This window comes from Vipera ursinii (genome assembly GCF_947247035.1).
Source record: "Vipera ursinii genome assembly, chromosome: W".
In the NCBI taxonomy this organism is placed as follows: domain Eukaryota; kingdom Metazoa; phylum Chordata; class Lepidosauria; order Squamata; family Viperidae; genus Vipera; species Vipera ursinii.
In genome coordinates this window covers 22,815,028-22,842,142 of record NC_139522.1, presented here as the reverse complement: position 1 = coordinate 22,842,142, position 27,115 = coordinate 22,815,028, and the positions used below count along the sequence as shown (strand labels likewise).

The following is a 27,115-nucleotide window of genomic DNA, read 5'->3' as shown; positions in this document are numbered from 1 at the left end:
GTGGGAGGGTATCTTAAAAGGAGTGAGTCCAGTGCTGCTATGCACTGTGTTATTGTAAGCCACTTCAACAAAGGGGAGGAGGTCAGCCCAGTTTGTTTGCTGGTAATCAGCACAACATCTGATGTATTGTTCCACCATTGCACTAGCTTTTTCAGCAGCTGCATTCGTAGACAGATGAAAAGCAGACCACAGTCCTTGCATGGACCCAATAAGTTTAAGAAAGTCTCTCCAAAACTTTGCAGTGAATTGCACTCCCCTATCTGAAATAATCCGCTTTGGAGCCCCATGGAGTCGGTAGATGTGCTTGAGAAACATTCTTGTTAGTATCCTTGCGGAGGGGAGACAGGAGCAGGCAATGAAGTGAGCTTGCTTTGAAAAAGATCAACCACAATCCATATTACCGTATTTCCCCTACTTTCTGGTAATTCTACAATAAAGTCCATAGCGATCTCCCAAGGTTGGGACGGATCTGCTACTTGCTGCAATAGCCCAGGGGTTTTGCCAGGGCGTCTTTTCATTGTAGCACAAGTTGCACAGCACTTTACATAATTTTTAACAGTTTTCTTGAAACCTGGCTATCAAAATTGCCTACTAATTAAATGTAAAGTGACCGGCTTGCTTGCTGTCGTGACTGCACTGGAGGCCCTGAATTCTAAGGGTCTCTGGTAGATACAGCTTTGACCCTTTCCAGGCTAACCCAACAAGTTAGTATGGTCATGTTTTCCTGGAACCAGGGGTCGGTTTTCAATTCCTCTTTTAGCCTTTTTGTCAGCGGGCTGTCAGGTTCAGGTGGATTTCTCCGTGGCTACCCCCCCCCCCCCAGTTATTTGAGAAATTGACTGTAGCTGTGGAATGATGGGATTCACGATTTCCTCATGCCAGCTTTTGTACTGGGGCAGTCTGGACAGGGCATCAGCTAGGAAATTCTTTCCCTGGGATGTACTTTAGCGTGAAATCGAAATGGTTATAATATTGAGCCCAGCAGACTTGTTTAGGGGACAGTTTACGAGGCATTTTCAATGCCTCTAGATTCTTATGATCAGTTCACACTTCAAAAGACAAGTCGCCTCCTTCGAGAAAGTGACGCCACATGAGCAGCACCCACCACACGGCAAAAGCCTCTTTCTCCCAGACCACCCACCTCCGTTCAGTGTCGGTTAATTTTTTGGAAGTGTAGGCGCAGGGCTGCAACTCCCCCTTTTCATTTCTTTGCAAGAGAACAGCCCCTACAGCCACATCACTCACATCAGCTTGGATGATGAATTGTTCCTCAGGGTTAGGGTGTTTGAGAACAGGTTCTGCAGCAAACAGTCTCTTTAAGTTCTCAAAAGCTGCTCAGCACTCTATTGACCAAGGCAGGGGTTGGCAGGGTCGTGGCTTCTCCCCTGTTCTTCCCTGTCTTTAATAGTTCTGTAATTGGCAGAGTTATTTTGGCAAAAGAGGGGATGAATTGCCGGTAAAAGTTTGCGAATCCCAGAAAACTTTGGAGTTGTTTTTGGGTTTGGGGTGGGGGGGGTTGCCACTCTAATACCGCTTTCACTTTGGCTGGGTCCATCTCGATGCCTTTGCTGGAAATTCTATACCCCAGGTAGTCCAAACGGGTTTGATGGAACTCACATTTTGAGAGTTTTGCATAAAGTTTAGCTCTTAACAGTTTTTTGAGTACTTCACACATTAGTTTGACATGTTCTGCCATGGTCTCAGTGTAGATGAGGATGTCATCAAGGTAGACTAAAACCCCTTTATATAAATGATCATGCAGCACCTGATTTATCAATTGCATGAATACTGCTGGGACTCCCTGCAGACCAAAAGTCATGTCTTTGAATTGGAAACTCCCCAGTGGGCTGTTAAAAGCAGTTTCCCACTCTTCTCCTTTGATTCTTACTCGGTAGTACACCTCCCTTAGATCTAATTTGGTAAAAACATTCCCTTTTGCCAAATGGGCCAGCATGTCTTTCATTAAAGGGAAGGGGTACATGTTCTCCACGCTGACCTTGTTTAACCCTTTATAAACTATGCACAGCCTCATTGACCCGTCTTCTTTTTAAATAGCACCGGGGCGGCTACTTGGGACTTTGCTGGCTGGATGAATCCTCTGGCTAGATTCTTATCGATGTATGCTCTCAGCTCTTTCAGTTCAAGGGGGCAGGTCATCGAGTACATTTTCGGCTTGGGTAATTTGGCTCCCAGCAGGATCTCAATTGTGCAGTTAGTTGCTGGGGCAGGGAGGTAGAACGTTGCATTCCTCCTCACTGAATACTTTCGTATGGGTGGGGAGTTCACAGCATTTTTAGGGTCTCTAGATACTGTCCTTGGCTTTCAATTTGACTGCTGGTTTGGGCAGGGGGAGTGGGTCCCATCGCTAGCCTTAGGGTTCTCACTCCGTTCTCCCACCGCTTGTCAAGCCAGGCTAACTCTAGAATCACAGCCTCCGCCATCTTGGGGATCACCACAAAACGGATGAGTTCCCAATGCTCCCCTGTCTCTCGGCGAACTAGCTCAGTCAAGTGGGTGGCCGGGGCCCCTCCTATAAGAGTCCCATCGGCTTGTTTGAACCGCATGGGTTGCGGTAGCTGCTTCACTCTGATGCGCAGCTTGAGAACCGTGGGGAGGTTAATTAAACAATGGGTGCAACCCGAAGCCACTAAAACATTCAAGTCCATCTGGGTTCCTGACTTAGGGACCAGAGGTTTGGCAGAAAGGGCAAAAGGTGGGATAGGCTGACTCACCATTGGGTCTTCTCCATTATCGCTGTCATATGGATCAGGTGTGGGCAGCTGTTCAGTTGAATCCTCATTCCTCTCCAGAGAAGGAGAGGTGACTTGTACAACTTGCCCCTGGCTGACCCAATTCAACTTCTCTCGCGTTGGCCGGGGTGGTCTCTTTGGTTTTGCTGGAGCTGTGGTCGCACTTCTCAGTGGGGGGTAAGGGACCGGACAGTCTGCTGCCCGGTGCCTGAGTTGCCCACACCTGAAACATTTGATTTGGGATCCTGCAGGAACTCTAGGGGGTCCAGTTGCCACAACCGGTGGGGGACGTTGCAAAGTTTGGCGCCTTACTGAATCTTGTCTTGGTCGGGGTCCTGAAGGTGCAGGTTTACGGTACTGGGTCAGTTCGATATCTAAGTTTGTAGCCAAGCGATACCAATACTGGAGTTGATCAGGATCAGCAGATGCACATCTGGAACAGATCTTGGTCCAATCCCGCCTTGAAGTAGTGGATCAAAAACTGCTCAGGCCACTGCCTGATACGTCCCACCACTCTTCGAAATTCTCTTATGTATTCTCTTGCAGACCAACCTTTCTGCTTCACATCGTGGATGTCCTTTTCGGCTTGTATAGCTTTGGACTCATCCTCAAATCTGGCTCTCAGTGCATGTGTGAATCGATCAAAGTCACATAGTTCCGGTGCTTGCTCCTCACGCAGGGCAACCACCCACTCCGTGGCTTCTCCCTCTAAATTCACAGCTACAGCATCAATCATTTTGGCCTCATCTAAGTAATTCCGGCCGTAACGATTTGCATAGACTACACCTGGTTCATGAAGGTAATCACTTTCTCAGGGTCCCTGTCAAAGGTGGGCTTGAGGGGATCGTCAGTTCCAGAGAACTTGCAACAACCCAGGCATCTGGTGTTGGGGTGGTGGAAATCCCCCCGATGGAAGATCCTTGGCAGGGGTCCTAGGCTGGTGGGGCGTCGATGGTCAGGGCTGGCCCGACACTGATAGCGGTCAGGGCCAGCTGGGAGTCGGTGTTCTGGGCTGGCCAGGTGCTACCGGTGTTCAGGGCTGGCATGACGGTAGCTGTCGGGGCTGGCATAGCGTCAATAACGGGCAGGGCTGACTGGGCGTCAGCGGTTGGACCTAGGAGATGGGCGGCAGCAATCTGGGCTAGCGTGACGGTTGGGACTGGCAGAATGCCGGAAGGAAGTCCCAGGGACCTAGGAGAGATGGCGGTCTCCCCAAACGGTCCAGGAGAAGCCTTCCAGAAACCAACAGAAGAAAGGCTAGCCTAACGCCAGAGTCTAGCCCAAGCTGCAAACAACGGAAGTCACAAGCTTTACTTTAAGCTGATTATAAACAGTACGTTTGAATCTGGGTAAGAATATTGATTTTCTCTATCTTACCTATTTTCCTGAAGAAGAGAAGTCCCAAAAATAAAAGACCTCCAAAAGAAGAAGGAGGGTTTCCCCCCCCCCACACACACCTTTTGGCTATTGGAAGTGGCGAATTTTACCCTTTAGAGAGGAAAAAAAGACTAGAAAGATCTGAAAAATGAATCAACGCTGACATTGGGATATAAATGGAATTTAAAAAAAATCTACTGGTGGGAGAGGATTATTCGGAGACAAATTTCTGTCTCTGACCTTCAAATCTCCTAATAAACACAGCTGTGTAGATAAAGTGAGACTAACAAATCTGAAGCAATAAATACTTCACAAGAGGAAATATATGATAAGCAACAACCATTTCAAAGGACAATGATTTTAAACTACAAAGAAATACAGAACAACTTTGAAAGTATGAATCAACTTATTTCCAACTTAATTTTACTCCAAGAAATCATGCAGGAAAATACAACAGAGATGACTGAACATAATTCTGAGGATAGAGACTTAAAGATGGAACCTTATAAAATAAAAACATGATTCAATTCAAGTAGAAGTAAAGATAACTTACATCTTAACGCTTCGAAGCAACTTTGAGGATAAGAAAAAAGACTGGAAAAAATATTCTACAGAGATACAAATGATTCAGCAGAGTACATTCATTAGGAAAGACACTGGGAAGAGAAAAAAGACTAAAATGGAAACCAAGAAAATAGATGATGGGACTTATCAGAGAGAATACTTTAAAAAAGAAGCATTTGTTTGAATATGGTTAAAGAAATAGAAAAACTTAGGAATATATCACTTTTAGAGGGATGAATTTTTCAACTAATGCAGTATGCTTCTTTCCTTTTTGTAAAGAAAAAAATCTGAAATGACTTAAAGCAAATGTTCTAGGTACTTAAATGTGACTGAATTTAAGAAAAGCAAAAAATGTTTTGAATTAGAGTTAAGGGATTAGATGATTAGATCTATTGAATGGAATGCTTACAGATTAAATAGATTAAATATATTTCTAGCAATGGTTAAAAAGAATAAGAAATTGAGGAAATAAATATATATTAAGTTAGGAGGGATATATATTTTAAGTAGTATGTTATTCCTTTTATTATCTCATTGCTTTTGCCTTTTTTTCCTTTTCCTCCTCTTTTTCGTTTCTTCTTTTCTCTTTCTATTCTTTTATCTATTTCTTAAGAAATATAAAAGTGTGAGAGGGCTTATATGGAAAAAATAGAATGAAATCTACCAATGTGAATGTAATTAATTGTTGAGAAAATTTTCACCAGTAAGAATATTTAGAACTTCGGGGGAGAAATAAACTGAAATAAGTACTGTAACAGGATTTATGATCAGGCAACCAAAATGACTAATAAGAAAAGAAATATATTAATATGATTATTATTTTTAGGAATACTGGAAAAACTATATACTTAACTGTTATTTATCAAAATAATAAGAATTGTATTAACCTAATGTTTGCAAAAGAGGATACTTTGGGGAAAGGGGAAATCAATTAAAATTAACATATGGAATATAGATTATAGAAATTATTTGTTAAAGATTGTTCTACAAATGTTACCCAGACCACACACTGTTTATTAATTATTGAGTGATTTATGCTGTGTTAAAAAAATCTATACTCGGGATATTCTGGGCCCATTTTATCATACAATCTTTAACAAGTTCCGTTTCAGAATCTATTTCTATCAATGCATTATCAATGCCCAAATAAATTTATTAATACCTATCTGCCATTCCTCCAAATTTGAATCTTTTTAAAGTATTGGTATCATTTGAAACAAAAATAAAAATTTTGGTAAAACATTCATTTTAACTGCTGCAATTCTTCCCAATAAAGACAATTGTAATTTTTTCCAAGTATCTAATTCTTTTTGTATTTTTAACCATAACAATTCATAATTATTTTTGTATCATTTCACATTTCAATCTGAAAGATATACCCTCAAATATTTAATCTTTTTAGCTATTTCAAATCCTGTTAATTTTTCTAAAACTACCTTTTGTTCTGTAGTTATATTTTTAGACAAAATTTTAGCTTTTTGCCTATTAACCTTAAATCCAGAAACTTGTCCATATTGCAAAATTATTTCCATTAAATCTATAACCGACTGAGTCGGTTGACCTAATGTAGTAACCAAGTCATCTGCAAACGCTCTCAATCTTGATCTTTAATTTTAATTCCCTTTATTTTATTTGAGTCACGTATCTTAATCAATAATATTTCCAATGTTAAAACAAACAGCAATGGTGACAACGGACATCCCTGTCTTGTGCCCTTTTCAATTTTGCAAGCTTCTGTTAAACTACCATTAATTATTATTTGGGCTGTTTGTTTCTGATATATTGCCCAAATAGGTTGTAAAAACTTAACACCAAACTACATCTTCTCTAAAACTTTAAATAAAAATTGCCAATTCAATTGATCAAACGCCTTTTCAGCATCCAAAAAAATCAATGCTGCAGGGACTTGATTATTTCTTTCCAAATATTCTAATAGGTTTACAATATGTCTCACATTACTTTTCATTTGTCTACCACTTATAAATCCTGTTTGATCACTATAAATCTTTTGCTGCATAACCTTCATTAATCTATTTGCTAAGATCTTTGCAAATATCTTATAATCCGTATTTAGAAGCGATATAGGTCTGTAATTTTTTGATTGGGTAAGATCTTGATCTTCCTTTGTTATCAATGTTATAAATGCTGTTCTCCACGATGGAGGTACTTCCCCTCGAGACTGAATTGTCCTAAATAATTCTTTCAAAGGTTCCACCAACTCTAATTGTAAATTTTTATAATAAGTGGCTGTCAAACCATCTGTTCCAGGTGTCTTACCCACGTTTAATTGTTTAATTGCTAGAATAATTTCTTCAGCAGTTATTGGTTGATTCATCCCTTCCTTCTGTTCTTGTGTAATTGTAGGGATATTCACTTCTTGTAAATACCTATCTATATCTAAACCTTGAGTTATATCCCTTGAATATAATTTAGAATAAAATTCAAAAAAAGCCTTTTTAATAAGATTTTGTTGAAACACCTCTTTACCCTTATATTCTATCTTGTCTATATTACGTGACTTTTGTTTTTTCCTTAACAAATAAGCTAATCATCTACCTAGCTTATTAGCGTTGTAAAAAGTATTATGTTTGACATATCGTAAGTTAGTTGCCACTTGATCTGCCATCAACATATCAAACTACCCTCTTAAAAATTAATTGCTTCTTTCAACCTCTTATTCGACGAGGTCAAGATAAAAGCCCTCTCTTTCATCTTTATTTCCTCCTCTAATTCTTTACGCTTATATTCCAATCTACGTCTATATTTATTATTCAAATATATTAAAATTCCTCTCATATAAGCTTTACTTGCATCCCAAACCATTTCAATTGGAGTACCCTTGTGCATGTTTATAGTAAAAAATTCTTTCATTTGTTTTTTTACATTCCTCCACATTTTCTTCATATCTAAACAGATTTTCATTTAATCTCCAAGATCTCCTATCTCCCTTCCCCTTGTCCAATTCCATCCATACTGGACTGTGGTCTGATAAGATTCTTGGACATATCTTGTTCTTCTTAACCCTAGAAAAAAATCATTAGTAGTTAATACAAAATCAATCCTGGAGAAAGATTGATGTCTGTCAGAAAAAAAAGTAAAATCCCTTTCTTCTACATTTCATTCTCTCCAAACATCTCTCAGTTTCAGATCGTCTTTCATGTCAAAAAAAGATTTAGGCAATCTAGCGTGATTTGGAGTGCTTTTAAAAGGTCCTTTTTTATCTTTTTGTGTGTCCAAAACTCCATTCCAGTCTCCCATTAAAATACACGATTTATAATCCCATTGAATTATTTTATTATGTAGAAGTTTATAAAATTCTCCTTGCTGTTGATTAGGTGCATATAATCCAATTAAAAGTATTTTCTTCCCTTCTATTAAAAGTTCAATTATAATATATCTTCCTTGTTTATCTGCTTCAATTAAGTTAGCTATTAAATTCTTCACATAAATGACTACACCATTTTTCTTTTCTGGAGCAGATGCAATAAACTGCATACCCAACCTAGAGTTTATCAAATACACGGATATGCGTTTCCTGCAAGCATATAACATCATTTTTAAATTGTTTCAAGTACTGAAATATTTTCTTTCTCTTTTGCGGTGAATTTAAACCATTAACATTCCATGTTAGAAACTTTGTCGCCTTTTTTTGCGACTTGAAGCTTTCGGAGTGTATCTTGCAGATCCACAAGCATCTGCTTCTTTGGTCTCGTTCCTCCCACTGCTTCAATATAAGTAGATTCTTGAGTTGTAATTGTAGTATATTGTTTCTGTTGTTGTTGTTGTTGTTCCTTTCGTCTGGTTGCAGCCCGTGTCACTCTTTGAGCCCTTGATTCTTCTAATGGAGCCAAGGGCTGCGCAATTTCCAAAGTTTGCTGTGCTTCTTTTGAAATCAGCAAGATAATTTCTTCATCTCACTGTGTATCTTCCAATTGTGTCTGTCGCACTTCTTTTTCCTCTCTCCTTTTAATTTCTGGGGATGTCGGTGAGTCTGCCTTCAGTATATTACAATAAAAATCTTGTGCCTTCAGAACTGTATTAAGACAATATCTTGTACCAACATAATTCACCACTATCCCAGTTGGTATCTCCCATCTAAACCGAATCTGTCGGGGTTTTTTTATTCATCTGCCAGAAAAACAAATTCTTTCCTATTTCTTAAAATTCTTGGTGGTATTTCTTTCAAAATTAAAACCTCTTGATCAGCCACTTTAAATCTGTTGTTATAAAAGGCTTGTATGATCACATTTCTGATCTTTCTCTTTGTGAAGTAAACAATCACATCTCTTGGTAGTTTTCTTTGCCTAGCAATCCAGGAATTGACACAAAATATTTTGTCTATTCCCAGTATAAAATCTTCAGCTCGCCAACCCGAAATAGGCGCCACAGCTTTTGCCAATATCTCTTCCAAGTTTTCTTGTGGATTTTCTTTCAGACCTCTGATCCTCAAGGCAAACTCCATGTCTCTATATTGTATCATCACCACCTCATCATCAATTTTATCCATTTTATTCTCAGCTTCACTGATTTTAGCTTCCAATATCAAATTATTTTGATTAACTTCTTCCACACGTTCATCCAGATTCTCAATACAAACTGTCAGTCCCTGAAATGCCAGCAAAATATCCTCTCGTATTTCCTTATTTTTCTCATTAATGAGCTCAGATATTTGCTCAGATTGAAGTTTTAAAGCATCTTGTAAGTCTTTTAATGTCAATGTGGGTATAGGTGTGGGTGCTGCGGGGGGTGGCATCAATGTTTGAAGTCCAGATTGTTGAACTGGTGAAGCCCCCGCACTTTTAGAAGCAGGGAATCTAGGTGGTTTGGAAGCCATTTTAACACCCAATTAACTTTTGTTTCTCACTTTCACTTTTCCGCCCAAATTGCAACTTTGTTGCTTCACTGTTAAATATCCAAGTCTTTTAAATCACTTTTGAGCCAACTTCAAATGTTTTTAACAGAGTCTTTTACAACTTTAAAAATCCACTTTATATCTTCCTCCTTCTTTTATTTTATTTTCCTTATTCTTTGTTCTTCCCACTTTCTCTAAAGATTTATTCCGGCGCCATCTTCCTCCCCTTCTTTTAAGTTAAACCGGAGTTAAAGATCATATACTTGCTGTTTCAATATTCTCCTGCTCAGCTCTGCCTGCGTCCAAGTAATCTAAAGTACAATATTGGGAGCAGGGATGGTTGCAGCGTCCTGTTCTGTTTCAAAGCCTTGAAACAGAGGAGTCCCCGAGTCCGGAGCTAATTCAGGCTCCGAGGGAGCTCTCACCCTTCGACCCCCAGAGTGATAATTCTAGGGGTCTAGGGGAGCTCTACGTCTACCTGAATGCTCACCCCCCCTTCTCCCAAGGGAGGGATTCCCAAACCGTGAAACAGCTGATTGTCGCTGTTTTCACGATTTAAAGGCAGCAACGGGGCTGACGGTCAGAAATGACCACCTTCGACGGAGCCTTGCCACCCGGAAGTCGGTTTGGAGGTTTTTTTGACACTTGCTTTAATATCATGGTTCCAGTGAGACCAGAGAAAATAAAAGAACTCCGAGTCAATTTTCTTCCTCAAAGAACACTTTTAATGGCTACATAGTATTGGCATGAACAAAGGTGAAACCAAGTCTGAAGTTCCCACCCCCTGGTTAAAATGTTTCAAGTTGAATTTCCCATCCCTGCAATGTGTCATAAATCACAATCCCCAATTAAATTCTTTGGCGGGCTGAAGCTTCCGTTAGAGTGCCCGCCAAAGGTTAGATAGAGTGACCTTGGTTCCCACAGAGCAATTCTTGTGTCTAGCATAAGAGAATACCTCTTCCCCCTCCCATCACTGTGGCAACCAAGAGCAAAGTGAAGATGGCTATGGCCAGATCTATGCGATGGTTGACACGATAAGTTTCACCATCCCTGATTCTGTAAGAGATGGAGCCTGATGTAGAATCGGCGTCATGATCTATTAATTATGTTTTTAAAAAGGTATTGTATTGTTAAAATAGTAAAATATAAAGGAAAAAAGATTGTTAAATAGTGACAATAGGCATAGAATTAAAAAACAGCAATATGGGAAAACTTTCTAGGGATCTTTTCTTCCATGACAAATGACTACATTTGCCTTACTGTGTAGTGCAGGGGTGTCAAACTGTGGGACCACGGGCCGGACACGTCATCAGGAAACTGCGCCCACCCCATTGCTGGCAATGGGGAAAAAGCTCTGATACATTGCACGATGTCACATGACGTCGCGAGTTTGACATGTCTCGTGTGTTTGTGTGTGTGTGTATGGTTGTTGTTAGCTGCGAAGTCGTGTCCGACCCATCACGACCCTATGGACAACGTTCCTCCAGGCCTTCCTGTCCTCTACCATCTTCTGGAGTCCATTTAAGCTCACGCCTACTGCTTCAGTGACTCCATCCAGCCACCTCATTCTCTGTCGTCCCCTTCTTCTCTTGCCCTCAATCTTTCCCAGCATTAGGCTCTTCTCCAGTGAGTCCTTCCTTCTCATTAGGTGGCCAAAGTATTTGAGTTTTAGCTTCAGGATCTTGCCTTCTAAAGAGCAGTCAGGGTTGATCTCCTCTAGGACTGACCGGTTTGATCGGCTTGCAGTCCAAGGGACTCGCAGGAGTCTTCTCCAGCACCATAGCTCAAAGGCCTCAATTCTTTGGCGCTCGGCCTTTCTTATGGTCCAACTTTCACTGCCATACATTGCAACTGGGAAGACCATAGCTTTGATTATAGGTACTTTTGTTGACATGGTGATGTCTCTGCTTTTTAGTGTGCTGTCTAGATTTGTCATGGCTTTCCTCCCGAGGAGCAAGCGTCTTTTAATTTCTTGGCTACAGTCCCCATCTGCAGTGATCTTGGAGCCCAGGAAAATAAAATCTGTCACTACCTCCATTTCTTCCCCATCTATTTGCCAGGAATTGAGAGGGCCAGATGCCATGATCTTAGTTTTCTTAATGTTTAGTTTCAACTCAAGTTTTGCACTCTCCTTCTTCACCCGCAACACGAGGCTCTTTAGTTCTTCACTTTCTGCCATTAGAGTGGTATCATCTGCATATCTTAGGTTATGATGTTTCTTCCGGCAATCTTAATTCCAACTTTTGATTCATCTAGCCCTGCCTTTCTCATGATGTGCTCTGCATATAAGTTAAATTGGCAAGGCGACAGTATACAGCCTTGCCGGACTCCTTTCCCAATTTTGAACCAATCAGTGGTTCCGTGTCCAGTTCTCACTGTTGCTTCTTGGCCCGCATATAGATTTCTCAAGAGACAAATAAGATGGCCTGGTATGCCCATCTCTTTAAGGACTTGCCAGAGTTTGTTATGATCCACACAATCAAAGGCTTTAGCATAGTCAATGAAGCAGAAGTAGATGTTTTTCTGGAACTCTCTAGCTTTCTCCATGAACCAGCGTATGTTGGCAATTTGATCTCTAGTTCCTCTGCCTCTTCGAAATCCTGCCTGTACTTCTGGTAGTTCTCGATCCACATACTGCTGGAGTCTAGCTTGTAGGATTTTAAGCATAACTTCACTAGCATGAGAAATGAGTGCGATGGTGCGATAGTTTGAACATTCTTTGGCACTGCCTTTCTTTGGAATTGGAATGTAAACTGATCTTTTCCAATCCTGTGGCCACTGTTGAGTTTTCCAAATTTGCTGGCAAATTACACACACACACACACACACACACACACACACACGAGAGCCTTTTTAAATTAAATTTGGTTAGATTTGTATTATGTATATATAGAGTCAATGTCAACCTTCAACCGAATTTGGCTGCAGCCATCTTCACTTCGTTTCGGTTGCCACAGTAATGAGAGGGGGGAGATGTATTCTCTTAGTTTAGACATAACAATAAATTATTCTGTGGGAACCAAGGTCAAGTTACCTATGTTTTTGGCGGGCTGAAGCTACCGTCTGAAAGCCCACAAAATAGTTAATTGTGGATTGTGATTTATGACACACTGCAGTGGTGGGGAGTTCAACTTGTTACTTTGTAAGCTTGGGGGGGGTAAACTTTCAGTCTTGATCTCACCTTTGTTTGTGCCGATACTATGTAGCCATTAAATGTGTTCTTTGAGGAAAGCAATTGCCTCGGAGTTCTTATTTCTAGTGGTCTCATCTATCGGAACCATGACATTAAACCAAGACTCTAAAATTCACTAAGACACAGGGTCCTGAGCCCTGGTCGACTACCTAAATTCTGGGAGGACGACAAAAACTCAGGGAAGACGCAGAGATGAAAAAGCAAGGGAAATCAATCTCGAGCCTCAGAGCGGCGGCGGATGGAGCACAGGCTACTGCCCAGGTGGAGTGTGTGGTCCTTGCAGCCGGAGCAAGACCAAAGGCCTGAGAGGTCCTGTCAGAGAAGCTGACTCGGAAACACGAAGCGTTCATCCTTGGGGGGACCTGGCAGTTGGATGCTGCCCTACTGCTCAAGAGCACGACGAAAGCTGCAGAGGTCGAGTTCCCACTGATCTCATCCCAGGATTTCCGTTCACCTGTGATAATGAAGGCAAAAATGACCGGCCGCTTGGGACAAGTCGGGAATGGAAATACCTGACCGCTATCCACAGCCACTCGGTCAAATGTCTGAGGGAGAAGTTTGACAGGCTGGAGATGAGTGAAGGAGGACAGGCCACGTGCCAAGTGATCTCAGGTAGATGAGAAGACAGGTGGTCCCGTGAAGTCCCAGTCCCGTAGCGGTGGCAGAGGTTGCCTCCCCGCTGCCAAAGCCGGACCTAACGTTGAGTCCAGTGCACTGGTGGAGCCCTGACCACTACCGACACCACGCTAGTCCAGAGTGACCCCAGCAACAGGTCAGTCCCAAGTATTACCAGCGTTCTGCCAGTCCCTACCGACGCCGGCGTCACGCTAGCCCAGACCAGCGCAGACGTTCTCCTAGCCTTGACCGCTAACAAAGCCCGATAAGCCCTGACCATTATTGGTGCTATGCCAGCCCTGCACGCTGCTGGCGCTCAGCCAGGCCAGCCCACTACCAACACCCAGCTGGGCCCGACCGCTACTGGTGTCGTGCCAGCCCTGAGCATCGTCAGCACCCTGCCAGCCCAGGACCCCTGCCAAGGGTCTTCCATCGAGGGGGATTTCAGCAACCCCAACCACAGTTGTCTGGTTTGTTGCAGGCTCTCTGGGACTGACGACCTGCAGATCCATCCTCCCCCCCCCTCAAGCCCACTTTCGATGGTGATCCCGAGAAGGTGACTATTTTCCTGAACCAGGTGTGGTCTCATGTGCTTATTTAGACGATGCCGAAATGATTGATTCTGTAGCCGCAAATTTGGAAGAGGAGGCTGTGGAGTGGATGGCTGCCCTATGTGAGGAGCAGGCACCAGAGCTATGGGATTTCAATCTATTCACACGTGGGCTGAGAACAAGGTTTGAAGATGAATCCCAGGCTGTGCAAGCAGAAAAGGACATCCACGATGTGAAGCAGAAGGGTCAGCCTGCAAGAGAGTACGTAAGAGAATTTCGAAGGGTGGTGGGATGGATCAGGCAGTGGCCTGAGCAGTCATTTATCCACTACTTCAAAGCGGGGCTGCACCACAATCTGTTCCAGACGTGCATCTGCAGGGGGAATCCCAATCAACTCCATGATTGGTACCGTTTGGCTACGAATTTGGATATCGAACTGGCCCGGTACCACAAGCCTGCAACTTTAGGACCCTGACCAAGGTGAGATCCGGTGAGGTGCTAACCGTTGCAGTGCCCCCACCTGCCATGGCGACTGGATCCATTAGAGCTCCCGCTGGATCCCAAATCAAGTGCTTTAGGCATGGGCAACTTGGGCATCGAGCGGCGGACTGTCCAGTCCCTTTCCCTCCCCTAAAAAGTGCGACCGCAGCTCCCACAAAGCCAAAGAGACAATCTCGACCAGTGCGAGAGAAGTCAAATTGGGTCAGCCAGAGGCAAGTTGTATAAGTCACCTCTCCTCCCCAGGAGAAGCAAGAGGATTCAGCTGAGTGCCTGCCTGTACCTGATCTATACGACAGCGATGATGCAGGAGAAGACGACCTGATGGTGAGTCAGCCTATCCCACCTTTTGCCCTTTCTGCCAAACTATTGGTACCTAAATCAGGGGCGCAGATGGAATTGAATGTTTTAGTTGATTCGGGCTGCACCTGATACTTGATCAACCTCCCCATGGTACTTAAGCTACGCATTAGGGCAAAACTGCTGCCTCTACCCACAAGGTTCGAGCAGGCCGATGGATCTCTCATAGAAGGAGCCCCAGCCACTCACTTGACTGAGCTAGTTCACCTAGAGATAGGGGAGCGTTGGGAGCTAATCCGTTTTGTGGTGATCCCAAAAATGACAGAAGCAGTGATTCTGGAGCTCGCTTGGCGTGACAAATGGCGCCCTATGATCTGGTGGGAGAAAGGAGTGAGGACTTTAAGACTAGCAACTGGACCTTCACCTCCTACCCCCGTGATGGCGAATCTATGGCACGCGTGCCACAGGTGGCACACAGAGCCATTTCTGTGGGTCCATTAGGCCGCCATCGGCCAGAGCGGCAGCCCCACCCAGCACAAAGATGAAGCAGACAGCTAGCAAGCCCCACATAGAGGTGGTAGAGCACATCCACACCCAGCAGGCCAAAGGCCATCCTGAGTGGGGAAAGCCAGATCCCCATCAGCGTCATGGCCACCCAGGCCCAGCAGAGATGGAGGTGGGGGAGGAAGGCACGCAATCCTGGCTGGGACTGGGGGGCCATGGAGCCAATGGGGATCCAGCTTTTCCCACTCAGGATGGCCTTTGGCTTGCTGGGCGTGGACATGCTCTACCACCTCTGCTCGAGCTTGCTAGCCAACTGCTTCGCCTCCTTTGTGCTAGGCAGGCCAGGCCTCCAGGCAGCGGCGGAAGCCTAATGGACCTGTGTGAGCTGCTGGCAGCACCAGCCTGAGGCACAGAGGGGGAGGTAGGTGGTGCAGATTCCCTGTGCATGAGACTGGGATTTTCCCCCCGCTATTGGATTTTCGCTATCAGACTGTTTAACTTGATGCAGAAAGGGAAGGATATGCATTCTGCATCAAGTAAACTTTTAAGAAGTTAAAGAGTCTGGCAGCGAAAATCCTCCACCTTATGTGGGATCTGAGTTTTTTTCTCCATTCCCCTTAGCTTTTTGCTGCCAGACTGCCTCGCCTGGCCAGCTGGCTGGCACAAAACCTCACCGCTCTTCTCCTCCTCCTCCTCCTCCCCCCACCACTCAAGTGGCCCCCAGCAGCTTGGGTGCCTTGGCTCCATCCGAGTTGAAGGAAGCGAAGGTGCAGCAGCGGGATTGCTCTCAATAAGGGGCGGACACAAGCGAGCAGCACACCCGGCTCTTATTGTTTGAGAGCAATCCCCATTTGTGGCGTGGCTGTCAACCAATCAACGTGACCTCCTCCCAGGAGGGCAACACCAGCAGCCAATGCAGCAGCAGGAAAAGTGGAAGGCAACGCCACCCACCAGACCTGCCTGGCAGCACAGGAACTGCACTTCTCCTCAGCTTCAGGAAGCCTGTGCAATGGAAACGTGACGGTGGGGAACATGGGGCTCTCGCTGAGGGAGCTGCTGCCCATAACGGAGCTGGGGAAATGGGCCAGCTGGGGGGAGCTCCCAATGCTGCTGCCCTGAGGCTTGGCAGATTCCCCCCCAAGCAGCCATGATTTCCCCTGCCCAGCCAGCCAGCCGCCATCTCCTGACCTACTCATTGCCTGGCAGGCCGGCTGGCACAAAACCTCACCTCTTCTTGGTGGCAGCCTAATGGACCTGCGCAAGCTGTTGGCGCCAGCCCTAGGCACGGAGGGGGAGGGGGACATGGGTGGTGTAGCAGCTTGGGTACCTCGGATCTGTCCAAGTTGAAAGCGGAGGTGCAGCAGCGGGATTGCTGTCAAACAATAAGAGCCGGGTGCGCTGCTCTTTCGTGTGCGCCCGCCTTATTGAGAGCAATCCCGCTGCTGTGCCTTCGCTTGCTTCAACTCAGATGGAGTAAAAGCACTCAAGCTGCTGGGGGCCGCTTGAGTGGCGGGGGGAGGAGGAGGAGAGCGTGAGGTTTTGTGCCAGCCAGCTGGCCAGGCGAGGCAGTCTGGCAGCAAAAAGCTAAGGGGAGCGGAGAAAAAAAACAGATCCCACATAAGGTGGATGTCGGGCTCGGCATGCCCGACATTCGGGGAGGCCGCGGAGCGACCTGCCGGCCCCCGAGACCCGCCGCCGGCGCCCGTGGTCTCCCGAAGAGATGGGGAAGGGCGCAGCCGGCAAGACAGACCAGCAGCCGCCCGCCCGCCGCCTGCTGAGGCTACAGAACAACTCACTGGCCCCCAGGAACAGCCGCCGGCGCCCGCGGTCTCCCGAAGAGCCGGGGAAGGGCGCAGCCGGCAAGACAGACCAGCAGCCGTCCGCCCGCCGCCTGCTGAGGCTACAGAACAACTCACCGGGCCCCAGGAACAGCCGCCGGCGCCCCCATACGCCCAACGAGCCAGGGAGGAGCGCAGGCGCCGAGACGGCTTGGCAGCCACCCGCCTGTCATCCGGAGAGACCGCGCAACCCGGCAGCAACTCGGCAGCAACCCGCCGGCCCACGTGAGCGGCCGACAGCGCCAACGTTTTCCCGACGAGCCGGGGAGGAGCCCAGCGACCCCGGGGCCGTCCGGAAGGCCGGGGAGCAGCCGTGAGGAGGCGCGGTCGGCGGTTGCCCAGCAGCCGAGCAACAGACGGAGGAGGGGCGCCGGGGCAGTCCAGGAGGCGGCAGGGCCGCAGACGATGCGTTCCATTGTTTTGCCGGCCTCCTTGCGGGCTAAGGGACTGTGTGCTAGGCTCCAGCGGCAGATGGTCCAAACGGCGCAACTCACGGCGGTTTGGGGACCTGAGGGGGGAGGCGAGGCCGTGCGAGGCTCAGGGGAAAGGGAGGGCGGTCGGGGCTGGGGGGTGGCTTACCGGCTGCAATGGTGGTGGGACGGGGACGGGGAGGATACGTACCTGGGGGCGGGTGCCGAAAGGCAGGAGCCAAGGGGGGGCGGTAGTTAAGTAGGGTGAGGGCGTGGGTAGGCAATTAGGGGTGTGGTGATGGGTGTCGGTTCTGCTGGCTACTTAACAGCGTTGATTGTGCTGTGAAATCAACGCTGACTTCGATCGTCTTCGAGTGTCTGTTTCTGAGGTTAATAAACGTGGCTCAGGAGAACCAGCTCTCGTTCCGGACTCATTCTTCCTGGTGATTCGTCGGACGGGGCTGAAAGTAAGTCAGCGTTCCTTTACTCTTGGTGGAGAGCACTCTCTGGGAGACTGCAATGGCGGAAGGCACGGAGGATGCTGCACCGCTGGTTGAAGCGCAGGAGGAGGTTGGAGCTACGGCTGGGCTCCTCGAGTCGGTAGAGGTGGGGGAGGAGGCATTGCCCTCGGTGCGGCGGAAGGAAAGGCCTCCCCCTCTCGAAGGCCCTGGTCCGGGGCCTAAGGAGACTGGAATGCGGGGAAGCGGCGGTGATTGGTGGTCACACTCCGCTGGGGAACACAAAAGACCCGGTCAGGGCCAGATGACCCGGCCCATAGGTGCGTCTACAGAGTGGAGAGAGCGGTGTTACACGGAGGACAGCGGTGAGGAATGGAGCTACTCCACTGCCCCGGGTGGCCATACCATGGAGGTACTCAGGGAGCGTTTCGGGGAAGTGAGGGGGCGGGAGCCTGGTTTCTGGTCTGTTCCAGACGAGCCCGACCAGGGGCAGTGGTCCCTCCCTGGCGTCCCTACACGGCGGTCCAGCCCGCCCCGTTTTCGTATGGACAGTCCGAGATTCCAGGGCCCGTTTCGTCAAACTGAGGCCCACGGAGGTCCTGGGGCCCCGGCTCCTGCAATGACGGTACCAAGCGGCACAGCTCCCTGGGATGGCCTGGGCGGAAGACCAAGACAACAGCCGCTACGACCAGACGTGGGGGTCCCAGCCCAGGGGGTGCCGCCGGGTCCTTGGGGACCAGGGCTGGTGTGGGGTCCACCGCCCCTGACCGCGGTCTATGATGGTCATCCAGACCGCCTAGCAATGTTCTTGGGCCAGGTGATTAACCACATGGACCAATACCGACCGGCCTACACATCCCAGTGGGCGATGGTCGTGGCCGTGACGGCGTGTCTTCAAGGAGAAGCCGCGGCCTGGGCGGCTGACCTATACTGTGACCATGCCCGTGAACTCGGGGACCTTGGTCTCTTCCTGGAGGCTCTACGGGCCCGCTTTGAGGATGTCTCGCAGGTGCTCCGCGCCGAGGCCGAGGTGTTGGATCTGCGCCAGCAAGGAAGACCGGCGGTGCGCTATGTGGGGGAGTTCTGAAAGGTGGCCGGGAGGCTGCGGTCCTGGCCAGAACGCCTTCTAGTGCATCACTTCAAGGCCGGGCTCGACAGTGCCTTGCGGCGGGCTTGCGTGGTACGGGGAGTGCCGGCCCGTTTGCAGGATTGGTTCCGGGTGGCTGTTGAGCTGGACATTGGCTTACAGGACACTCGGGGAAGGCCTGACGGGGTGACCGGGGCCCAGCGGCCTTCCGAAAGAGCAAAGCTGGAGGAGCGGCCCAGCCTGTCAGTGGCTAAAACCCCCTCCGTACAGCCAACACGGCCTGCCATCAGGTGTTTCCGGTGTGACCAGTCAGGCCATCGGGCGGCTGAATGCCCGCTTCCGCCGGCCCGGGTGGTTCCCTCTGCGACCTCGACACGGGCCTTGTCCGCTAGGAAGACCACGGAACGGTCTCGAACTGCTTACCAGGCGGCCGATGACACTGGCCGGGTGACGACTCCTCCCTTGGCGACCGGATCAGCAGCCGCCCAGCCCACGCCGACGGAAAACTTTGAGGACCTGGAGCTGGAGGAGGATCCAATGGTAAGCGCCCCGGTGCGTCCCTTTGTGTTCCCAGTGGTACTGGTGAGCCCCCTGTCGGGTCAAAAACGGGCGGTTAGGGCTTTGATCGATTCAGGGAGCACCCGGTGCCTTATCAACCAGGCAACTGCAGCCACAGTGGGTATCCGGTTGCGACGCCTGGTGACCCCTCTTCGCTTCCAGCAAGTGGACGGGTCACTCCTGGGGGGAGCTCCTATCACCCATGTTACTGAACCAGTCCGGCTGGAGTTGGGGGCCCATTGGGAGACTTTGCGCTTTGTCGTGGTGCCCTCCATGACTGAAGCCGTTATCCTGGGGCTCACCTGGTCGGACAAATGGGGCCCCATGATCTGGTGGGAGGGGGGTTGCCGTCATCTTCGCTTGGGTTTGGGCCCCGAGCCCCCTCTCCACCATTCCTTTCTGGGCCCGGATGACACGGGGAAGCGGGAGAAGGCTTGCGGGATTGTGGAGGACCCGAAGGTGCACGTGCCCCGAGTTTACTCTGACCTAATGGACGTTTTCGACGAACGGGAATGCGACTCGTTACCGCCCCACCGGCCTACGGATTGTGCCATCGAGTTCGAACCCGGTGCCAGACTGCCTAAGCCCCGTATGTACGCCATGTCTCCAAAAGAGATGCAGGAGTTACGGCGGTACATCGATAAAAACCTGGAGAGGGGGTTCATCCAGCCAGCACGGTCTCGAGTGGTGGCGCCGGTGTTCTTCCGTGAGAAGAAGGATGGAGGCTTGCGGCTGTGTGTGGACTACCGGGGGGTTAACGCGGTGTGCGTGGAGCACCTCTATCCCCTTCCTTTGATGAAGGACCTGTTGGCCCATTTGGCGACGGGCCGGGTATTCACCAAGTTGGACCTGCGGGAAGCCTACTACCGGGTTAGGGTCAGAGCCGGGGACGAGTGGAAAACTGCATTTAATTGTCCCCTCGGTAGTTTCCAGTTCCGAGTGATGCCGTTCGGTTTGCAGGGAGCCCCAGCTGTGTTCATGCAGTTGATCAATCAGGTCCTGCATGAATTCTTGTACCGAGGGGTCTTGGTGTATTTGGATGACATCCTCATTTACTCGGACACTTTGGACGAACATGTCACCCTCGTGCGACGGGTGTTAACCAAACTGCGGGAAGCGCAGCTCTATGTTAAACTGTCCAAGTGCGAGTTCCATAGGGCCCAGCTGGACTACCTTGGGTATCGCATATCGGCAGCAGGAGTGGAGATGGACCCCAGGAAGGTACACGCCATTCAACAGTGGCAGGCTCCACGGACCCGTCGACAGTTGCAGAGTTTCCTCGGCTTCACCAACTTTTACAGACAGTTCATCCCACGCTTCGCGGCCATCGCTCTGCCGTTAACAGACCTCCTTTGAACACGACAACTGAAGATACGGCCACGGCCAGGACTTAGATTGGAGTGGTCCATAGCGTGTCAGCGGGCATTCGAGGAATTGAAGTCCCTCTTCGCTAAGGAGCCCATTTTGCGGCACCCAAAACCCGACCTGGCCTACGTCGTGCAGGCGGATTTGAGCGATGTTGCTTTTGGGGCCGTCCTCCTTCAGCGTGCGCTTATGCCTCCAAAAAGCTGACTCCCACCGAGCGGGCCTGGGCGGTGTGGGAGAAGGAGGCCTTTGCGGTACGTTGGGCCTTGGAGACTTGGCGGCACCACTTGGAAGGGGCCTCCCGTCCATTCGAGGTGTGGACGGATCATAAAAACTTGGAGGCCCTACAGACCCCTCGACGTTTGTCGCCTAAGCACGTCCGATGGGCGTTGTACTTCCGTCGCTTTCGGTTTGTGTTGAAGTATGTGCCGGGGGGACGGAACTTTCTGGCGGATGCTTTATCCCGCATGCCGCAGTTTGACAGCAAGAGGGAGGAGGTGGTGCAGGCCCTTATACCAACACTGATGGAGGAGGGGGGTTGGAACAGAGAGCGCTGGACAGGTGACAGAGGAGGGTCTGGACCAGACAATCCAAAGGGCCCTGCAGGAGGACGCTTGGTTGAGGAGCAATCCGGGACTGTTGACCATGCGGGAAGGCCTGGCTTGGCATGGGTCACGTCTGTATTTACCCGAAACTGTGCGGCCACGGGTCCTTTTTGGCTGTCACGATGCCAAGGAGGCGGGACATTTCGGGTTTGTGAAGACTTTACATCTGGCACGTCGACAATTCTGGTGGCCCCGCATGAAGAGCGATATCGAGGAGTATGTGCGGCACTGCCATGTTTGTGCTACCACAAAACCCCAGGTTGGAAAGCCTTTGGGGCTGCTGCAGCAGGTGGCTGACCCGGCCCGGCCATGGCAAGACATCGCCATAGACTTTGTCGTGGACCTTCCGGAGAGCAAGGGTCACACCGTCATTTGGACAGTAGTTGACCTATTTTCTAAACAGGCACACTTTGTTCCCTGTAAGGGATTGCCATCAGCCCGTCGGCTGGCGTGGCTGTTCGTTACTCAGGTGTACCGACTGCACGGGGTGCCGCGCCGTGTGATTTCGGACAGAGGGGTGCAGTTTACGGCTCGGTTTTGGAGAGAATTCCTGCGACATATCGGCTCGTTGCAGGGGCTGAGTACGGCCTACCATCCCAGCACCAACGGGGCTGCAGAACGCGCCAACGCCGCCGTAGAACGGTATTTACGGAGCTACGTCTCGTTCCAGCAGACTAACTGGGTGGACTTGTTAGCGCTTGCCGAAGTGGCGTACAATAATGCGGTTCATAGCAGTACTGGTTTCTCTCCATACCGGGTGGTCACCGGCCACGAATTCGTCCCCTTCGCTGAATGCGCCCAGGAGGAGGGGCCTACGTGCTCACCGCGAGAGTGGATGCGACAAATCGAGGCCGCATGGGGGGCGGCGAAGGAAGCATTAGATCGGTCCGCCGTTGCGACCAAGGCACAGGCAGACAAGAAACGGAGGCCCTTTGTTACACCACGGGTGGGGGACCTGGTTTACTTGTCCACCAAGTATTTACGGTTACAGGTCCCGTGCCGCAAACTAGGACCCAAGTACCTCGGGCCGTTCCGGGTGGTGCAGGTGGTGAACCCGGTAACGGTGCGGTTGCGGCTACCGAAGTTTCTGGGTAAGGTCCACCCGGTATTTCACAGTAGCCTGCTAAAGCCTGCTCCCGCGGCTACTGCGGCGGCAGGAGAGGGGGGCCCCGGGCCAGTTCATGCCGATCAGTACGAGGTGCAGGAGGTATTGGACCCCAGGGTGCGGAGGGGCGCTATACAGTACCTTCTTAGGTGGAAGGGGTACCCGGTGGAGGAGGCAACGTGGGTGTTGGGGAAAGATGTCCACGCTCCACGCTTAGTTCGGGCGTTCCATCGTGCGCACCCTAACAGGCCGGGAGGTCGGGGAAACGGTGGTATATACGGGGTGAGTGACTGTGTGCCTTTGTCCTCTACGTCTGCAGGAGGACCCTTGGTAGAGGGGGCGGCATGTCGGACTCGGCATGCCCGACATTCGGGGAGGCCGCGGAGCGACCTGCCGGCCCCCGAGACCCGCCGCCGGCGCCCGCGGTCTCCCGAAGAGACGGGGAAGGGCGCAGCCGGCAAGACAGACCAGCAGCCGCCCGCCCGCCGCCTGCTGAGGCTACAGAACAACTCACTGGCCCCCAGGAACAGCCGCCGGCGCCCGCGGTCTCCCGAAGAGCCGGGGAAGGGCGCAGCCGGCAAGACAGACCAGCAGCCGCCCGCCCGCCGCCTGCTGAGGCTACAGAACAACTCACCGGGCCCCAGGAACAGCCGCCGGCGCCCGCATACGCCCGACGAGCCAGGGAGGAGCACAGGCGCCGAGACGGCTCGGCAGCCACCCGCCTGTCATCCGGAGAGACCGCGCAACCCGGCAGCAACTCGGCAGCAACCCGCGGCCCACGTGAGCGGCCGACAGCGCCGTTTTCCCGACGAGCCGGGGAGGAGCCCAGCGACCCCGGGGCCGTCTGGAAGGCCGGGGAGCAGCCGTGAGGAGGCGCGGTCGGCGGTTGCCCAGCAGCCGAGCAACAGACGGAGGAGGGGCGCCGGGGCGGTCCAGGAGGCGGCAGGGCCGCAGACGACGCGTTCCATTGTTTTTCCGGCCTCCTTGCGGGCTAAGGGACTGTGTGCTAGGCTCCAGCGGCGGATGGTCCAAACGGCGCAACTCACGGCGGTTTGGGGACCTGAGGGGGGAGGCGAGGCCGTGCGAGGCTCAGGGGAAAGGGAGGGCGGTCGGGGCTGGGGGGTGGCTTACCGGCTGCAATGGTGGTGGGACGGGGACGGGGAGGATACGTAACTGGGGGCGGGTGCCGAAAGGCAGGAGCCAAGGGGGGTGGTAGTTAAGTAGGGTGAGGGCGTGGGTAGGCAATTAGGGGTGTGGTGATGGGTGTCGGTTCTGCTGGCTACTTAACAGCGTTGATTGTGCTGTGAAATCAACGCTGACTTCGATCGTCTTCGAGTGTCTGTTTGTGAGGTTAATAAACGTGGCTCAGGAGAACCAGCTCTCGTTCCGGACTCATTCTTCCTGGTGATTCGTCGGACGGGGCTGAAAGTGGAGGATTTTCGCTGCCAGACTCTTCTTAAAAGTTTACTTGATGCAGAATGCATATCCTTCCCTTTCTGCATCAAGTTAAACAGTCTGGTAGCAAAAATCCAATAGCAGGGGAAAAATCCCAGTCTCATGCGTGGGGAATCTGCACCGCCTGCCTCCCCGTCCCGCCCGTGCCTCGGGCCGGTGCCGCCAGCAGCTCGCGCAGGTTCATTAGGCTGCTGCCGCCACCCAGAGGCCTGGCCTGCCCAGCACAAAAGGCAAAACAGCCGGCTGGCTAGCTCGAGTAGAGGTGGTAGAGCACGCCCACCAGACCCGCCAATTCTTTCAAAGTGCCATTTAACAACCAGTTTGCCGAACTGAATGATACATTCCCACCACTCCCTGGATCTCCCCCAACCCTGCCCAATCAATCAATTTCAACTTCTTGCGGGGGGGAAAAAGATCTCACGAAGTTGGAATTGATTGATTGAACTTTTTTTTTAGTCCCACACAGCGGAGGAAGTGATGGAGGACCGTGTCAGAGCTGGAAAGAAGGTGCCGCATGGGTCTGATTAGGGGCGGGAAGGGGGTGTTTTCTGCCAAGCATCTTGTACAGAGCTGGGTAAATGGACCAGGTGGGGGGAGCTGCCAATGCTGCTGCCATGAGGCTTGGCAGATCCCCCTTGAGTGGCCATGATCCCCCCTCCCCAGCCAGCCACCATCACCTGACCTACTCCTCGCCTGGCCAGCTGGTTGGTACAAAGCCTCACCGCTCTTCTCCTCATCCCCACTCAGGTGGCCATCAGCGGCATTAGTGCTTCTGCTCCGTCCAAGTTGGAAGAAAGTGGAGGTGGTTTTGGGTTGCAATTTGGGCACTCAGTCTCTAAAAGGTTCACCATCACTGTCCTACCCCAATCAGTAGCCCATGTGAGAGCCAAGGGCAGCACCTGGAGACCTTGAAATCTGCTGTTAGTCCCCTGCCGGGAGAGCCACTCATCCCAAGTGAATATAGAGACCTAGCAGAAGCGTTCAGCAAGGCAGAATGCAATCTCCTGTCCCCCCACAGAACCACTGACTGCGCTATTGAGATTTTACCAGGAGCCAAATTACCCAAGCCAAAAATGTATTCAATGACGCCCCACGACCTGAAGGAACAGAGGGCATACATTGATAAGAACTTAGCCAGAGGATTCATCCAGCCAACAAAATCCCAGGTAGCTGCCCCTGTGCTTTTCAAGGAAAAAAAAAAGATGGGTTGATGAGGTTGTGCTTGGACTATAAGGGGTTAAACGGTGCCAGCGTGGAGAATATGTACCCCCCCTCCCCTTGATGAAAGACATGTTAGCTCATTTGGCAAAAGGAAAAGTTTTTACCAAATTAGACCTAAAAGAGGTGTATTACCGAGTAAGGATCAAGGAAGGAGATGAGTGGAAAACGGCTTTTAACAGCCCCTTGGGGAGCTTCCAGTTCAATGCTATGCCTTTCAGCCTGCAGGGGGCCCCTGCTGTGTTCATGCAACTGATAAATCAAGTACTGCACAATCACCTGTATAAGGGGGTTTTAGTCTACCTTGACGACATCCTCATCTACACAGAGACCATGGGGGAGCATATCAAATTAGTACGTTAAGTGCTCAGAAAACTGCTGAGCGCTAAACTTTACGCTAAGCTCTCAAAATGTGAGTTCCATCAAACATGCCTGGATTACCTAGGATATAGGATTTACAGTGAAGGCTTTGAGATGGATCCAGCTAAAGTGAAAGCTATACTGGAATGGCAAGCCCCACGGACCCGTAAGCAACTCCAAAGTGTTTTGGTATTTGCAAACTTCTACCAGCAATTCATCCCCTCCTTTGCCGAGATTGCTTTGCCAATTACTGAACTGTTAAAAACAGAGGGAAGCCATGACCCTGCCAACCACTGCCTTGGTCCATAGAATGCCAAGCTGCTTTTGAGAACATAGAGACTGTTCGCAGCAGAACCCATTCTCAAACATCCCAATCCTGAGAAACAATTCATCATCCAAGCCGATGCCAGTGATGTGGCTGTGGGGGCCATTCTTTTGCAAAGGAATGAGAAGGGGGATTTGCAGCTCTGCGCCTATACCTCCAAAAAGTTAACAGACACTGAACGAAGGTGGGCAGTCTGGGAGAAAGGTTTTCACGATGCGGTGGGCTCTGCTCATCTGGCGTCATTTCCTTGAAGGCGGCAACTTGCCTTTTAAAAGTATGGACTGATCACAAAAATATAGAGGCACTAAAACCCCCCGTAACTTATCTCCTAAATCAGGGCTTTTCAACTTTTTTACCCATTGCACCACTTTTAGGATATGGCAACATCCGAGTACCACCAATTGCCTAGCAAGATGTCAAAAACTTGACGAAAAAAAAAAAGAAAAAAAGTGATGAAGTACAGGTAGTCCTTGACTTACAACAGTTCGCTTAGTGACTGTTCGAAGTTACAATGGCACTGAAAAAAATGCCCCCCAAACCACAGCCGAGCAAGACACTTGCCTGCCTGCCCGGCCGCGCTCTTCCTCCTGTCCGAGGTTTTCATTGTTGCGTGCATTTCTTTTGAGGATTGGCGGTGGGGTGGTGGTGGGAGGTGTTTGCTTTTTATTCCCCCCATCTTCTGGGTGGTTGCAGCAGGTTTTGGTCATTTCACATGAACCTGGGACACTGTGACTGTCATAAATATGAATCACTTGCCAAGCATCTGAATGTAAATCACAAGACCCTGGAGATGCTGCAACATTCCAGCTGATCGGCACTTCTTCTGGGGTCAGCAGAAGTGCCAGGATTAGCACCGAGCTCCAGCTGGAGCCTGGCGCTGATCCTGGCGCTTCCACTGAGCCCTGACAGCCCTGCAGCTCTAGCCAACTCTCACTCAGGCTTGTGCAGTGCTGCCACCAATTCAGCTCAATCCCCTCCCCAGCTACCACTTTTCTAGGATGGTCATGTACCACCTGCCAGGTGCCAATATACCACAGGTGGTACCCATACCACTGGTTGAAAAGCTCTGTCCTAAACAAGTCCAATGGGCACAGTATTTTAACTCTTTCAATTTCACGCTAAAATAC

The 27,115-nt window shown here is 49.8% G+C and overlaps 1 protein-coding gene across 10 annotated transcripts in view; it reads left to right on the top strand.

Annotated features, from left to right (window-relative positions):
• LOC310648289 (transformer-2 protein homolog alpha-like) overlaps positions 1 to 27,115 on the top strand; it is a 124,425-nt gene that overhangs the window by 71,064 nt on the left and 26,246 nt on the right. For 5 of the 10 annotated variants that reach the window (XM_083376053.1, XM_083376047.1, XM_083376045.1 and 2 more), the window contains exon 5: positions 14,647 to 14,727. The exons of the other annotated variants lie outside the window; for them this stretch is intronic. In XM_083376053.1, the coding sequence (XP_083232179.1) occupies positions 14,647 to 14,727 (81 nt within the window). The remainder of the gene's footprint in view (positions 1 to 14,646; positions 14,728 to 27,115) is intronic. 10 annotated transcript variants of the gene reach the window in all.